We start from the raw sequence: 16,906 nt of genomic DNA, 5'->3' as shown, positions 1-16,906 counted from the left end.
TTTTTTTAAAAAAAGTTAAGTTATATTTTGCACTTTTTAACAAATAAAACAAAACAAAGACATTCATTTGTCTAACTTGGACCCAACAGCTCAATATTTACAAAACTATCAGAATAACCTCAGTGAAGAAAGAAAACTACAGAAATCTAGGTCAATTAAGTTCTAGAAATATTTGATGAGATTACAAATTACCTCTGTGTCAAGATTTCAAAGAACAGAATTGCCTCCTATGCATATTATTTTTACTTTACATGGGGTAAGAGCCAGAGATACACAGGAACAGAATAAAACTCCAATAACAGTGTTGTTCTACAAACTGTTGTGGAAAAACTATTGGAAAACTCAGCACAACACAGCAGAAGGCAAAAGGATATGCAATGCATTGTGCTAGCACACACTGTGGGAAGCGGTGCAGGTCTTCCTACGAGATGCTGAACAAAGCTATGCACTATCAGAGGCACACTGCTGAATTTCAGTTTTCTTTTGTTGTGCATGTAACTTGCGCCAAGTCAGGAAAAGCTGTTCTGCTTGCAGAATCCCACTAAAATGGTAGGTGCAAATACACAGAGGTCTCCACTTGTTCCTTAGATTAACAAAGTGGGGTACCTGTGTACAGTCAGTCACATTCTCTAGCTCTGCAAGGGGTCTCTACCGAGGACAGAGCAACTACCCATTACAAATACTTTGCTTTTTTTATAAAGCCTCACCTTTTCAAAATCATTGCTGTTGATGTCGTGTAGCCAGCTGAGTTGCTCATGAGCTTGTAAGAAGCTGGCCAACTGGCCATGCTGAGCAATGGGCTGTGATAACAGCTTTCCCCGTTTTCCTTTTTCCAAATACCAACGGAAGAGGAAATCTGAAAAATTCTAAAAGTAGCAAGAATGCGGTCAAGCTTGCAAGACTGCAACTTGTGTTAAAAATAATAATCTAAAAATGTAAACATTTTTACCAAATGGGACAAGTTTTAACATTCCAGCATAGAAAAGATTTATAAAAGTTCTATCACTTGTTTCGCACATCAGTGAAGAAATAGCTGTTTACAATGGGGTCCCCTTCACCATTCCATATACCAAAGTTGACCAGATTGACAGATGAAACTCACTGCAACACATAAGTCATGGAGCACCCAGAGTTCTGTTCTCCAACAACTCAATTCTCCCCTAGCATCTGTTGCCTGATGCAGCCACCTAATAGCTATGCTTGGTTATTTTCTCTGTAACTTATGAGGCTCTTGGATAGTCACTATCTGTATGTGTAATAAGATAGCTGCTTAACAGAAAAAGAAATCTGTACTGACATAATTCTGAAAAATAAGCCGACAGCAAGTCTGAGCTTTCTCCTACAATATACACTTACTTAACAGCCTGTTGTTTGGAGTAAATAAAGAACATTACCTGATCAGCAAACTGTGTCATGTAACGTTGCAATCTGGTCTGGTTATCAGTCTGCTCACACAATTGTACCAATATGTCAAAGTCACAGTATTTTTCTGCTAGAGCGGCAGCAAGCTGGTACTGTCCAAGAGAAACTGAACAAAAACAAACAAGGAAAAACGCCCACAATAAAAACATGGCCATTTTGTGAAGACTTTTTTTTTTTTAAAGATCCATGAGTGTGGCTTTCAAGGGCATTTTGCCTCTAGATAATTGTTTTCAAAAACTATAAAGAAGTTAGAGCAATTTGCAAGGGATATACTCCACATGCCATTAGAAAGATCATAGGCTCTATATTATTAAGTTGAAAGACTATGCTACATCAAAGAGTCAGTGGGGGGACAATTTGATTCAACCAATAGGATTTGGTTCCTGTGAGTGAAGGTGGGTACTGCATTCTCCCCAGCAACGAATAATGGAGTAGTAGGACAATACAATTTTTCTCCTACAGAAGAGCTTTGAACCACCAGGGACCACCATGTTGCCCGCTGTGTTTTCCACCTGCATGGATGCAGGATCAAGACCTCAGTAAGCAGAGCTTGCTGCTGGAGAATGGCTGGGAAGCAAGCCTGCAGTCAGACAAAACACACCATTTCTGCTGCCTGCAGTGGAGCCTGATAAGACAGATAAGGAACAACCTAGGGAGACACAGCTTTTGGCAGGGGGGCTTCAAAGTTCCTTATAACTGAGGAGTAAGGGAAAAGTTAATGTTAGGGCAGAGGGGGCCCGACTCTAGCATGGAGAAGGTGCCAGGGAAGAACTCCTAAGCAAAGGATTAGGTTCTGACAATAATACAAGCACACGTTCATTCATTAATAATTCCTTGAAAATTATCTTCCCCTTAAGAAAAAGCAACTCAACATTGCCTAGAATCGAAAAACTAAGAACCTAATGGCACACTGTGAAATGTTGTTGAAATATTCTAATCCACATTTTTGACTTGACATTACAAAGAAAACTCTGCTCTGAAAGCTAAAAATAGGCAAACATTATTGGAAAGAAGAAAAGAAAGGAGAAGAGCATTTCCTTCTTCCCCTGCTTTCCTATACCCATGGCAGAGACTTAAATGGCACCCTGTATAATAACCTCAGCACTTACGTAGTGGTGACAACAGTTCAGATCTTTTCTGCATATATTCCATTTCCAGACTGTTATAGCGTTCTTGGTACTCTGGCCGGTCCACAGATTTAAGCTGAGAAACGTAACCATCCAGAAAGCAATCTAGAAGTGCCACCAGCTGTTCTGTCACTATGCTACGAAGCTTACTATTAACCTGAGGATAGACCTTCTTCAGAATGATTTCATGTTGCTGTATTATAGTCGTTCGCACACCAACGGATGCTTGAGAAGACCGGAAAATGAAATATTAAGGCATTATTATATTTGGCATATGGAATTTGAAAAATGACATATGATAGTATACCAAGGGGAAGTTAGACACAAGAGGCTGTTAAAAAGTAAACGTATCTACTTTCCATAGCAAAGCAGCAACCCCCAGCCTAAGTCTTAGTGGAACAGCAGCATTGCACAGCAGAAAAAGAAAATCCTCCACATTAACAATCCTAACAGAGCCAAGGCTATGGCTGAGAAGAAATGACAACTGCTTGAGCTCAGTGTCAAGTATGCCCTCATGCCTACCTTTCCCCTCATGAAATAATCTGAAAACTTTTGAAACAATAGGATAAAATCCTGTTCTTTACACCAAAACCTAATACACAGGCTTCTTTCTTTTACAGCTTTAAAACCATGGTTTCTAAAAGTCTCTCAGGGTCACTGCCTGCATTACAAAAGTCTACATGGAAGGGATTTCCAAGCAAAATGTTACAGCCATCCGGTACATAGATTTACTTGACGATACATGTGCACATGCATTGGACAGCATTTGTTATAACTTCCATGTAGGCTCTTAATTCTATGATGCGCAAAACAACTTAAAAGCACAAGGGAATGTATCAGATATTTCCCCTGCAAAGCCACCTGTACTGTGATGTTGCTTGCAATTTTTACGAAAGTGTAGATTTCAAGTTATTGCAGGCAGGAATGTAAGTCTATAATAAGCTTAGGGCTTGTTCACAGGAACAAGTGTTGTACCGAGTAGGAGAGAGACTGTGCCTCAGGTTAACTCAGCTCTCATCTGTCCTTTCCTGTCTGATCTCTCCAGGAAGAAAACAAGGTGCAAATTTAAATTGTGGCTGAGAAATCACATTTATTTCGAAATGCCATTAAAAAAATAAATCACAATTCAATTCAAGTAAGTTTTGACATCAGTTTCCAGGGCAACCATCTTAAAGGTTAACAGCACTAAAGTAAAGGTAAAGGTACCCCTGCCCGTGTGGGCCAGTCTTGACAGACTCTGGGGTTGGTGCGCCCATCTCACTCAAGAGGCCGGGGGCCAGCGCTGTCCGGAGACACTTCCGGGTCACGTGGCCAGCGTGACAAAGCTGCATCTGGCGAGCCAGCGCAGCACACGGAAACGCCGTTTACCTTCCCGCCAGTAAGCGGTCCCTATTTATCTACTTGCACCCGGGGGTGCTTTCGAACTGCTAGGTTGGCAGGCGCTGGGACCGAGCAGCGGGAGCGCACCCCGCCGCGGGGATTCGAACCGCCGACCTTTCGATCGGCAAGCCCTAGGTGCTGAGGCTTTTACCCACAGCGCCACCCGCGTCCCACTAGCCTCCTAATGTTATCTGCACCAGTAAATAAATGCTTATGTTTGAATGCACAGACAGCAGTAATGGCCTTACATAAGCCATAATGATGATAAGCAGGCAAGCATGTTAGCCCAGACATTCAGGATGAGGATATAATAAACAGAAATATTTAAACACTGAAAATGTAACATTTATGTTCAAGAAAACCAGTTAGGTATTTATGAAACATGGCACTATTGAGTTAGAAATTTAAGAGCAAGGTCAACAATTGGAAAGGCTAATAAAGTACTCTTCAGTGGATTTTATGTAGAAAGAGAAATACTGTGTTACAAAACCATTTATATAAGATTTTCTCTATTCTCACCTGTCCATGGAACATATTCTGGTTCCATTTCGGGAGGCTCTCTTATTTTATATAAAGCAGCTTTGGACTGGCGGTCTTGGATAGCAGCTTGCAGCATATCCTAGAGAATATTGACACAGAAAACATAGGACGTTACCAAACAAAGGATTTTTGGGGAGTGTCATCTATATATTAGCACTCATCATTTTTTAGTATTATTACATTTTACATTTCTGTATCCTGTATTATGATTCCAAGCCACCCTGTATTTTCCCCTCCTTTATTCTGGGTAGTTTCCTATGGGTAGTGAGAATAACCAGTTATTTTACTGCTACTGCAATTTTCTGTTTTCATCTGATGGGAAGATATTTTGGGAAATCAACAATATTGTTCTTCATTTTCATTTTACTGCAACATGTAATCTAAAGCTGTCCAACCTCCCACTTCTTATTAAAACCCTAAATTAGTGTATGATCTCCTTTTCAAATTTCATTTATTGGAATTAGAAGGATTTAAACTATGAAATCAAATGGGGCTTTAAAACATTTAGCTGGGTGCATTACGTCCAGTTTCCTAGGTTGCGGACTTTTTACCGTTACTTAATTTTTGAAATGTAATACCTTTATGATATTGTTTACATTGACGACTATTTCAGACCATTCCTCAGACTGAACTGACATATCCCTCAAGACTTGCTTTTCCTTTTCCAGTAAGCATTCAAAAATAGTATCTATCTGTGACACCTGAAAAACAGAAAAGAAGAAGGAACACTGACAATTAACACTGCTGATCAGGTATAAAAGCAATGATTCAGCCTGATATTTTATGCACTGAGCAGTTTAAGTGTTTCACTTAGCACGTTAAGAGCACAATCGTACACCCAACCAAACACCCTGATGCTGAAGGCTGGGGATACAATGATCTACTAGCTACCCAGGAAGCTACCACAGGCACTAGAAGTGCTAGCCTGGAGCTGGAAAAACAAAACCTCTCCTCCTGCCATGTGTGAGCAGAAAGGTGTGGTGGTAGAGCATCTGCTCTCAGCCGGGAGCTTAGATTGCTCTGTGAATCTCATAAATGGCTTTTCTGCCATTTAATTTTCATTCTTAAAATGGATCCATAAGCATGGGAGAATTTCATCAGGCACTTTCCTAAAGGAAAAGTATTCATGTTCCAACCCCCGTCCCAAAGTATGGATCTAAAAGAAGAAATCTAGAATGTTGCATGGATTCTCATGCATTTTATTAGGAAATGCTATTCACACAGAAAACGACAGATGTGGTTGTAGATAAATTATTTCTTTATATCACCTCTCTGAAGAAAACATCTGCAGGAGTTAGACTTGACGGAACGTCATCTTCTCTTTTCATCAAAGCAGTCTCTATTGCAGCATTGACCACATCTGGCAATCTGTAGTGATGGTTCTTGAGAGCAATGGCTGCCGCTAACTTTTCTGCATGTTCACAGAGTAACCACCGAGTTGCCATTGGTATGCCTCGTACTTGGAAATTACCCAGGCGACCAAATAGACCCACCTTGGATAGAGAGAATTGTACATAAAAATACTCTTGTGCCACATCCTATATTACCACATTTCCACAAGAACATTAGGAACCCACCTGACGAAGAAAGTCAATGAACAGAGAATGGGCCTTTGTCTTATTTTCCAGCTGATGAAGAAGAATGATGGAAGAATTTGGAAAACTAGCTGCTTTGGTACAAAAAAAGTGAAAAGGAAAGGGGTTTAAAAGTTAGTATAACTTACAGTCTTACTTTCTTAAGGCTGTACATTCAGAATGTCCATTTTACACATGAGACTTCTCACCTTCAGGTACTGATTCAGCCCATCGTGGGTCAGATGTAGGATAATCATCCACCAAATTCTCACTAATTTGAAACACAGCTCTGTCTAGGTCTGCATCAGGGTATGCATCTCCATGCTGTGGAAAGAGCTCAGCAACGATGATTTGTGCACCTTTCATATTATTACTGAAATGAAGGGAAACACTTGGTGAGTCGACTCTTAGAATGGAACACTGGTCCTCCCTGGGAATGTTGCTTTTAACTGCACATCTGAGGGTGTCCAAGTGGGTCATAATCCCTCCAACAGCTTGGAAGACAGGAAGCTTATGATTGCATCCCTCCTGCCCATATTCAAGAAAGCCCCTTTTGCTTGCTCTTCAGTTCTGTTCTGTAGCTAAGCTACTGTATGATGACATCAGGAATCAGGAAGAACATCCATAAAAGGACTGGGGCTGGGGAGGGGCAGAAGGAAACATAGCCAAGGCTAGCTGTGTGTGCACTGAAACTGGATGCTCAAGACCAAAAAAACCTTCAGGTGATTGGTATGTGCAGACAGCTAAGTGGGTGGCATTGGCACCTGCTAATGCTCAACTGGAAGCCACATTCATAATAAAGACCATGGTTCTGAGCTATCTTGGGCATGGGATGTGAGTCAAGTGGAATGCATCAAAACTGCTGTCTTGTGGGTGCGATCAGGTGGCTGCATGGTGAAATGGGAGCATGTGCCACAGCACTCATCTTCCCCAAAGCAGTTACTACTGATGCAAGCAGGTCTGAGTTGTATGAAACAGTGTGCGAAAGTGCTTGCTGAGGACCATGCAGCCACTTCTGGTGAGAAACCTGCCCTCAGGAGAATGCTCTGTTCAGTTTTCAAACAATTAGCTAGAGACGGGTCAGGTCTGGCTGCAATAGGGGTCTCTGTGTGAGTAGGTCTGGCTTGAGTGGCAGGAACTACGGTGGATACTCTACCAGCTAGAGAATTTTGGAAAACCAAGACTGGCTGTGCCAGCAGAGAGCCACTGGGACTACCTAAACCCTGTCCAACTGAATATTTGTGAACAATGTGTGACAGTAGGGGTGTTGGAGGGCATGATGTTATGAGGGCATTCACAGCTTTTGAATCAGGAACCTTTTGACGTATCTCTTGGTCTGGTGGCTGGTCTCTAAGGCAAAGGGGTAATCTATCATGCTGTCAACTTTACACAGGCTGAGGGTAGGGTACATGCAATAGTGTTCTTCTGTGAAAGTGCTTACTAGTGAGCTAATAGGGTCAGGAGATTCCTCTGCAGATGGTGCTGAGAAATTACAGAATCTGGGGTGGACTGACTATTAAAAACAACAACAACAACAACAAAAACTGCTGGGTTTCACTTAAAGGATGGCCCTCAAGAGCAGGAGAGGGTCCTAGATACTCATAAAACTGCTTATTGGGAACTAGCTCTTTAGCTGTATCTGCCACAACAGCCTCTTCAATCTTGAGGACAAATTGGGTCCTCAATACAAAACAGGAAAAACTGCCGGGCAGGACACTAGATGAGAGGTACCTAAGACCAATCAGCTGGATCCACAGCAGCAGGTTGTAGATGCTGATGCTGTATTCAAAATATTGCCTCTTTCTTCAAGTTCTCTAAGTATTTCATGGTTATCTTCTGCCCTCTGGGGGACCACATCTGGTACTGCAGCACTACTGTGGGAGAATGATATTGACATCGGATGGGGAACAGGCAGAAGCTGCCATAGGTGCTGTAAGGAGAGGAACTGTGACTGTCTTTACTGGAGAGGTGCATGAAAGGAGACTAAAAACCCAGTCACAGCTTCAGCTGGTAGTGCTCTATCTGCTTCCTGTGAACTTGTGCCGTGATGGAAGAGGAGGACGGTGGTGTAATTTGTCTTGTGGTTGAAGCAGGGGTGGGCAGTAATCATCTAACCACCGTGATATGCTTAATGCTGGGAGGTGGTTTTAAAGGAGAAGATTAGCACACTGAAGGAGGAACAAATGGATTCTTCTCCAAATGAAGGAAGACAAGAAACAAATTGAAGGACCAGCAAAGGGAGAGGGCTTCCAAGCAACAGGAGGGATTACAGACTACTTGGCCAGAAAGGAGCACAAGATCTTTTGATAGTCTGCAAAACCCAATTGTTTGTTATCTCATAGAACATAAAGCCATCTATTTTTACAGATTTTGAAAGCGCACAAATGCCTGCAGGGAAGAGAGGAAGAAAACCCAGAGCATACCTATTTGTATTACGTTGGCTTACATTCTCTATAAAAGGTAATGCTAAAATGTTAATATTTCTCTTCAGTTTTACAAACCCACAATGCTCCCAGAATGAAATATACTGTATATGAAACATGACATAATTTTATACCTGCAAAACTGTAAGAAAGCAGATTTTAACATTTTGGTCTTATCCTCTTGCGCTATAATATCCATCCTGGAAGCAGCATCAAATGCAATGCTCTAAAATAAAATTGGAAAAGAGAGAAAAATGTAAAGGGAGGAATAATGCTTCCACAAAAAAAGTAGTTTGAAATAGTAAAAATGCTAACTTTGAAATAACTAAATTATCAAAGAAAATCCAGTGCAGGAATATACATCTTTACTGTTAAGACAATTAAGACAATGCTTTCCCTCCTTACCTCATCATTTGTCTCAGCTACAGATGAGGCTAAAGAATCCTCAATATCTTCAGGAAGCACAGTCATGTTTTCCCTGGAATGTATGGCCACGAGCCCACTTTTTCTAGTGAAAAAAATTGGAAGTCCAGCACAAGAACCTGCTCCTAAAATTCTATCACCTAAGGTAGGAAATAAACACAACACAATACAACTTCAATACCATTAATGAATGTCAGACTGTGGGCTTAAGTTTGATTTGAAAAGCTATGTTATAAGCACAAGTTAAAAGGCTGTAAGGCCTGGTTTTCAGAGTTATCAAGTGAAAAAGTAACAAGACAGAGTTTATTTCCTATGCCTACAATAATAACTCTACATAACACAATTGGGATTGTTCTTAAATCTGAGATTTCACTGTTAGGCCTGTAACTGCTTAAGTCATTGAGACTTCAATTCTATACACACTTACCTGGAAGTAAGGCCAATTGATCTCAATGGGACTTATTTCCAAGTAGACATGTATAGGATTGTACTGTGAGTCAATGGAAAGATGAATAATCACTGCTATATCTATACCACTGCTATACCTATGACCATTTCCATAAAAAGTAAATACAGTAAATTTTAAAAGCATAATCGTTCTGGAAAGAAACTATAAACACCCTCATTGGCTTATTAAGAGCTCCAGCTTCTTTAGGTTCTGACCTTGAATACTGAATATCATTTTCTCCTGGGGCAAAGAAATTCTTCCCGTTCCTGTTGAGCAAGCAAATACCTCCTCTTCTGTGTAAAGACAGGCAGCATGGCTGGAGAAATTTGGGACTACTAAACGACACATCAGTTCTTCAGGCTGAAATATGTTTCATTAAGGGTTAACACCGACATTTATAAAAGCATATTACCCTCAACCTGTTAGCATGACACCTATGCATTTGTATGAAGCCTAACGGCTTGATCCCAAAGGGGCAGGGAAAACAGGCTGAAAGTGACACATTTGTGGTTGGTGTTGCCAACTCCACATAGTTTTCCATAATAATATAATATGTTTAGGCTGATATCCGCCTCTAGGCTGCTAACATAAGTGTTCATGTATAAAATAAATGGTTGTTGTTGTTCTTATTTTATAGCCACCTTTCCCCCCTTAATGCAACAGGTGAACACAGTCAGCATGATGTATTTCCAACAGTGTGTTTAGGATCAAGCCCTAATAGCTAATAAGGCACAAAAAACCCTGTAATGCATAAGGTCAGTTACCTGAAATGGTGGATTATACTGGGTGACTTCCACAATAACATTATCACATGTGGGGTAACCATTATCCTCTACTGTTATTAAAGTATAGTAGATGAGGCATGGACTGTCACCAAGATGCCAGGCTGCAGCTAAAATCACCAATCCATCACTATTTATTGGAAGACAAAAGAGATAAGCATTTGCCTCGCAAAACAGTGATCAGAAATACCAAGAAGCAAAACAAAGTTTACTAATTATCTGACAGCATTCACTTTGCTTTTCTTAGAAAATAGTATCTTAAGAATATGTACACATGCATCTTTTTACATGCTGCATGTAAGCATATTCATTACATTTATATGCTAAGCCTTTGCATATTCCTTGGCTTCTGAAGGGAGGAGAAACCACAACATTTCACAGAAGATCCGTGATTAAATTACAAAAATTGGCATCTTATTCTGGATGGAGAACTTCTAAAACAAGGACAACTTATGCTAGACTTAAAAACCAAGAAGAAATTAAGTATTTTCTAAAATGTCGATTCTCGTAACAGTTCTGCAGCTTGAAATAACTGACCCTGACACAAAAGGACAATGTATACGCTAGTTCATAATAGGTTCCTCACTTTCTCATAAGAACTCACCGATTTTGCTGCAAATCCAAATACTGCACATTGACATCTCCTTTAATTTCTTCATAGTTGCTTTCAGAACCCTGTGCAAATAATAGTTATTAAATATGCTAGCAAGAAAGCAAACACTTGTTTTACATTCCAAATGTACTGCCTCTTACCCATATTGATTCCATGATGTTTTCTTTAAGTATTCTGTTTACATCCCAGCTGACAACTTGACGCTCTGTAGTATCATCTATTTCCCATTTGTAAAGATTTAAGCTGGTCAAAGCATAAAAACGTGAACCGTTTTTGTCCCAAAGAACACTAGAAAGCTGCATTAAACATAAATTATAGGGGATTAGTGTTTGATACAATAAAGTTCTCTATTTAAAGTTTTAAAGAATAAAACAGAACTGTTTAACGCCACATCTCAAAAACTAAAAACAAGTTTCTCTGCGCTTTGCTGAGATTGGTCAGATTGGCTTTAGTGTTTCACAAATGTGAGAATTTCAAGCTAGATCAAAAACCAGTTCTGGAAGACACAAGCGCTAACTGATAAGACTAAAGTCCATCAGTATCATGGTCAGATATTGGATACTTTTTGTAATTCTATTACTTTTTAAAGCTGATGTTGTAAGATGCTTCCCTCATATGAAAGAAACTAAAAAATCCAAATACAGCATCATAATTAAGTTTAAACTATTTTAAAGACTTACTGCTACATCATTGCTGGGAGACAAGATTCCCAGCAGAGAAGAAACTCTTCGGCCTATTCCAGAAAACATGCCTTGTCCTTGTGGTAGGCCATGCTGATAAATCTTGCCACTACTGTCTGGTGTCAGTCGAATAAAATGGCTCCTTGAAGATGATAAAATAAAGCTTCCACCCTAAAAGAAAAGAAACCCCAATTTAATCCTGCCAGCTTTTTGTTGCTACTGCATTATTATTCAGTTTTTAAAAAGAGAATAGAGACTTGCTAATCCAACTCAGAGCAACATTTTATTCTGTTTTACTTATACACTGTGAGAAAAAAAGGCATTTCATCACTTATGGACAATGGTCAGTGACAGGACACAATCCAGATTTCCCAGAGTTGTTAACAATGCCCCATAAAATGCATGCTCATACTTAAGTTTCTATTTTACCTTTACAGCTGTTAGAAAACTGCAGAGAGCACCTCCAAAGTCCGTATGGGTCTCAGTAAAAGAGCTTTCATGAACAAAGCTGGGCCAATAGCGTATTAATCCTTCACAGGTGGCAACCATGATTGACAGAGACTTGCAAACATAGCAAATAAAAAAATGGTTAAGTATTTATTCAGAATCTGAGCAACAAATTTACACCAGTTTCAAGCTTCTCATGTCATGGTTTCTAGACAAGCAGCTCTAGAAACTAATTGTGTGAAGGAACAAAAACTCATTTGTGAGGCTGTTGAAGAATGTAAAGTTACCGTATTTTTCGCCCTATAGGATGCACTTTTTCCCCTCCAAAAATGAAGGGGAAATGTGTGTGCGTCCTATGGGGCGAATGCAGGCTTTCGCTGAAGCCTGGAGAGCGAGAGGGGTCGGTGCGCACTGACCCCTATCGCTCTCCAGGCTTCGTGCACCTCTCAGCAAGCAGCGGGAGCCGGCGCTGGGCTCCTACGGCTTGCAGAGAGCTCCCTGTTTGGGGGCTGGGGTCAGGGGAAGCTCGGGCTTCCCCCGCCCTGCTCCTGGGGGAAAATATTTTTTTCCCCTTTATTTCCCCCCCCCAAAAAAAAACTAGGTGCGCCTTATGGGACGGTGCGTCCTAAGGGCGAAAAATACGGTATTTCAAGCTTTTTAAAATATGTAGTGCAGTGTAGTAAGATAAACAGGCTGATACAATTTATGCAATACAAGCTACAGGCTAATTTTCTATTTATTCATTCATAAGTAAATTGTAAACAAGATCCATTTGTAAAAGTAATACTATCAGCTCTAGCAAACTGAACATTGGATTACATCATGAGTGTAATTTCTACATGATCTCCAGCTATGTCGGTTTTCTGGAAATACTGAATTGAAAAACTTTCTTCTGTAAATTAATCTAATTTGCATAGGAAATTTTTCAGTTTGCATTGCATGCCTAAAACAATAATTTAATTTACCATGTTCATTTTACTTGTATTTCTTTTTTTTTAGCTTTTTTTAAAAGCTTGAAACTGCAAAGTTTGCCTAATATTGTACTTGAAATTGGCATCCATTGATTGTTACAAATGAACTTAAAATATGCTCCACATCATTTGTGATCCTGTAACAAAAGATGGGATTCATTACTTTCCTAAATGATATTCCCAAAATAAATGTTAAGTTTCTCACCTGTAAAGAAGGTGCTTCACCAGAGGCATTAAGAGACGATATTGCCACTAAGCTTGAATTCCACAGATAGTCGCTAGGTGGTAACTGAAGTTCCTTACATGCAGACAACTGCAAAAAACACACATTTTATGATGCTTCTTTTATGAGTTTCTTGAACAAAATGAATAATGGTCTATATTAACAGTTCAGTGTCTACTAAAGGCACTTTGGAAACAGCAATGGTGCAGAAGTAACAGGAAGTGGAAATGCAGCTGAAATGCAGTTTTTGCATTCATGAGCTAGCACAAATGTTCTGTTTTGGATGCAATGGAAAAGCATGCGAAAAAGAAGCCACGTGCTTTGAACTTCATCCTGCATCACCAACACATCAAAGTTGCACTAAGGCCTAGTTCTCGTATACAGCATATGAGACGGCATATGAAATGTAGATTTGACTGTACTCATGGGTAAATGGTTGAAAGCAGGAAATATCACCACTAGAGTATATTGCTAGTTTCTGACAAAATATTAGGGCTCCAATCCTAACCACACTTACCTGGAAGCTCCACTGAACTCAAAACAGTCTTTTGAGGCTACTTAAAGACTCAGTGAGACAACAGAAAATAAGAAACTTATTAAGGTGAACACTATTTTTTACTTTAGCAGAGATACCAACTCATGTAAGGTCTTAACTTTTTGCAGAGAGGACTTTAAATGTGGCAACACAGAAGTACCCTAAGTTGATGAGGCTCACAGCAATGTCACTGTTTTGAGGTTGCTCATTTGCTACGACACTTTATTTTGAAGATGTACATTACAACAAAAATCTACAATTCTATATTTGATGTACTATTATCTTACCTTAGCAACCGGAGATTGGCCAATCTTCCAAATAATCAGTCTGTCTCTGTAGACTAGCCAAGCCCATCCACTTTCATCTAGATGCACATTCAAATGGTCCTCAGCTACAAGAATGAACAAAGTTTTAAATTTATCATACCTGACGCATAGCAGAATAAGATACCCAAGTGTACATTTGAAGCCCTATACATTTTATTGAATGGCACCTACTTTACCCAGTGTTGTTTGGGGACATAGCCTACTTAAAACCATTACCATTATGATGACTTGCTAGAATAGGCCCTTTACAGTTTGTGGGTAACGTTAAATAAAAAGCAACAATGCTAGCAGATGACCTACATGTATTTAGGTGATTTTTACCCCACCTTTTGCAAAACAGTTCCAAAGAACATTACAATAAAAACTAATAATAAATAAAACATCAGCATATAAAACAATAAACAAGGCTAATTAAATCAGCAGCTGAAATAAAAATAAAACAGCTGATTTTCACTTTTCCAACTCAATGAATGCTTCCTCTCACACATCACCTGGGTTTCTGTTCCATCCCCACAGTCAACTTGCATTTCATGGCCATTGAGAAGTTCTCTTTTTGGGGTTCCCCCTTTCTTTCTAAATTTTTAATATCTACAAACCTGGGGTTTCCCTGAGTCTGTTCTCCCCTTATGTGTGGGTGATGCCATTTTGGCAACAGAAGCAACAGATTTCACAGCCTGAAAATCAGAATTAGAGGGGTTGATGATGACTGTGCACCAGATAAATATGCCTGGGAAGGGAGTTCCATGACCTGGACATCACCACACCAGGGTGTGGCGAGGACCCTCTCTTTGGTGGCCTAAACTTTAAAGTAGGGGCATCTGAATATAGACTTATGTGAAAGATCTTAACTGTGTGGGAGAAATTATTCTGACTATCCAGACCATTTAGAGCTTCGATGGTCAAAACCAGGAACTGAATTTAGCCTGGAATCACACTGGCAATCGGTGAAGATCTTCCAACATTGGTGTATTATGGTCATGGTAATCAGTCAGTTACCACTCTGGCAACTGTATTCTGAACCCATTGCTTCTGGGTGTTTTTAAAAGGCAGCCCCATGTTCAGTGCATTACATTAACCTGACATAGATGTTATCAGAACATGGACAACTTTGGGCAGACTATTTCTCTCCAGGCAGAATGAAGCTTGCACACTGACTGAAGTTAGAAAAGGCATGACATATTTCTGAAGCCATCTGCATAATGATGGATCTAAGAACACCCTCAAACTTTGATTCCCCTCCCATTAAGTGGGAGTGTAAACCCATCTAAAGCAGGCTAAATTTCACATCTTTGGTTTGTTAAGCCATTACCCCATACCATCAATTCCTTGTCTGGAATAAGCAATATCTCATGTATGAGTACAAGGGCTAATTTGCATCTTTATATTTTAAACTTAACTGCATGCTGGCTGAAACATTTATCTAGTCTAGGAACATTAGAAGGAATTAAACTACTTACCATCAGCCATTCTCAATGCCTCCATAACCTTTACTGGCAGAGGTGAACCAAAGCTTTTCACATCATAGTTGATGGTTTCACTTCCTGATGGATGATGTACAACTTTTGTGGGTGTACCTCTAAGCAAAAAGATGTATGTAATGTCATAAACATTCCCAATATTTCAGTTTCAATTGAGTAAATTGCATTAATGCAATACATTGTTGTTTTTCATTTTCTTGTAATTGTTTGAACAAATGTGTACCTTTTTAAAGCTATTCAACCAAACGTTTCTTCAGTTTATAAAAGCTTCCACATTTTACTTCACTTCTGCATTGTTTCTATTGTGCAAGGGAGTGGTGCCTGCTGCCTTGAAAAAGATGGTGGCACAACCACTCCTAAAGAAACTGGCCTTGGACCCCGTGGATTGGAATAACTACTAAACAATCACAAAAGCTGGCTCCTTGGGGCAGGTGATGTAGAAAGCTGTGATGGCGCACCTGCAGGCATTCTTGGATGACAGATTATTTAGATCCATTCCAGTCTGTTTCCAGGCATGGTCATGACACAAGAGCTGGCCTTGGTTACCACCCCCACCGATAGATAACTTTCACAGAGAGCGGAACAGCAAGAGTGCAACCTACTTCCTGCCCTCTCTGTGGCATCTGATACCACTGACCATGGCAGCCTCCTGAACTGGCTCTGTGGCATGGGAACCAGGGGCACTATGCCACAGCAGTTCTTGTCCTACTTTCTGGACCATGAATAGAATTGGGAGAGGGCTTTTCAGCCCTCTGGCAGTTACGATAGGGTGTACTGCAGTTTATCCCCAATGCAATTTAATAGACGGCAGTTATATGACACTTAAGCATTCGTTTTGCTTCCATCCCAATTTGTTTATATCTCTTCCCATCAAGTCATTTGTTCATCCCATAATTTGCAGTGAATTTCCTCTTCACTGGTACAAAGTCAAGTTCTTTTTTAACAGTGGATTTGCTGCCCTAGGGCGACACAGCCTTTTATTCCACCTCCAGCTCAGCAAACATAGTCCCGGGATGCTCTTAAATCCCTCCCACAAAACAGCGAGGCGCCCTTCAAGAGGAAAACCAATGCGCGAGACGGGCAGCCCATGTCCTGACCAGGGAAGGGAAGGCTCCCTACCGCGGCCGGGCTGAGCAGGGCGGGCCCGGCCTCCTCACTCACCGTGCAGACAGAGAACTGACGCTCCTCCTGGCCACCGGCGAGAATAAAGCCGGGGAACTGAGGGACGAGGTCGCGAAGGCCTGCTGGCCCTTCCGGCTTCCACTCCGGAGGCCTCTCCGGCCCGACCCGCCGCCCGCCGTGTGAGGCGAGCCGGGGGTTGAAGGGAACATCGCGAGCTCAGCAAGAAGAGCCCGAAGGCTTCGCAAAACACAGCGGCTGCGGCAGCGCTCAGGGAACTCGCGCGCTGCGAGCGCCCCCGTTTGACTTAGCTTGCTGGCGCGTCGGATTTGCGTCATCCATGCCCCCACAACGAAGGGGATTGGCTGAAGAGCCCTTTTTTTCTTCGCGTCCTG

At 40.8% G+C, this 16,906-nt stretch overlaps 1 protein-coding gene across 6 annotated transcripts in view; it reads right to left on the bottom strand.

The window, feature by feature from the left end:
* The window catches only part of NUP133 (nucleoporin 133), a 27,089-nt gene extending 10,183 nt beyond the window's left edge, over positions 1 to 16,906 (bottom strand). For 3 of the 6 annotated variants that reach the window (XR_014562490.1, XR_014562491.1, XM_083732201.1), the window contains exons 1-20: positions 16,554 to 16,858; positions 15,372 to 15,490; positions 13,876 to 13,979; positions 13,036 to 13,143; positions 11,842 to 11,973; positions 11,413 to 11,583; positions 10,873 to 11,028; positions 10,724 to 10,794; positions 10,102 to 10,249; positions 9,553 to 9,697; positions 8,872 to 9,029; positions 8,601 to 8,692; positions 6,253 to 6,416; positions 6,047 to 6,138; positions 5,738 to 5,962; positions 5,048 to 5,170; positions 4,449 to 4,548; positions 2,532 to 2,774; positions 1,395 to 1,528; positions 708 to 866 (exon numbers count right to left, since the gene is read on the bottom strand). Coding sequence is in view for 2 of the 6 variants with exons in the window: in XM_083732201.1 (XP_083588327.1) it covers positions 708 to 866; positions 1,395 to 1,528; positions 2,532 to 2,774; positions 4,449 to 4,548; positions 5,048 to 5,170; positions 5,738 to 5,962; positions 6,047 to 6,138; positions 6,253 to 6,416; positions 8,601 to 8,692; positions 8,872 to 9,029; positions 9,553 to 9,697; positions 10,102 to 10,249; positions 10,724 to 10,794; positions 10,873 to 11,028; positions 11,413 to 11,583; positions 11,842 to 11,973; positions 13,036 to 13,143; positions 13,876 to 13,979; positions 15,372 to 15,490; positions 16,554 to 16,849 (2,940 nt within the window). In the remaining 4 variants the exon portion in view is untranslated. Of the gene's footprint in view, positions 1 to 707; positions 867 to 1,394; positions 1,529 to 2,531; positions 2,775 to 4,448; positions 4,549 to 5,047; positions 5,171 to 5,737; positions 5,963 to 6,046; positions 6,139 to 6,252; positions 6,417 to 8,600; positions 8,693 to 8,871; positions 9,030 to 9,552; positions 9,698 to 10,101; positions 10,250 to 10,723; positions 10,795 to 10,872; positions 11,029 to 11,412; positions 11,584 to 11,841; positions 11,974 to 13,035; positions 13,144 to 13,875; positions 13,980 to 15,371; positions 15,491 to 16,553 lie in introns of all 6 variants that reach the window. The other 3 variants (XR_014562492.1, XR_014562493.1, XM_083732202.1) reach the window with 2 other exon arrangements.

This window comes from Podarcis gaigeae, assembly GCF_964106915.1.
Source record: "Podarcis gaigeae genome assembly, chromosome: 3".
NCBI classification, from domain to species: Eukaryota; Metazoa; Chordata; class Lepidosauria; order Squamata; family Lacertidae; genus Podarcis; species Podarcis gaigeae.
Note: the sequence above shows the minus strand (reverse complement) of the source record. Positions and strands in the feature narration are given on the sequence as shown.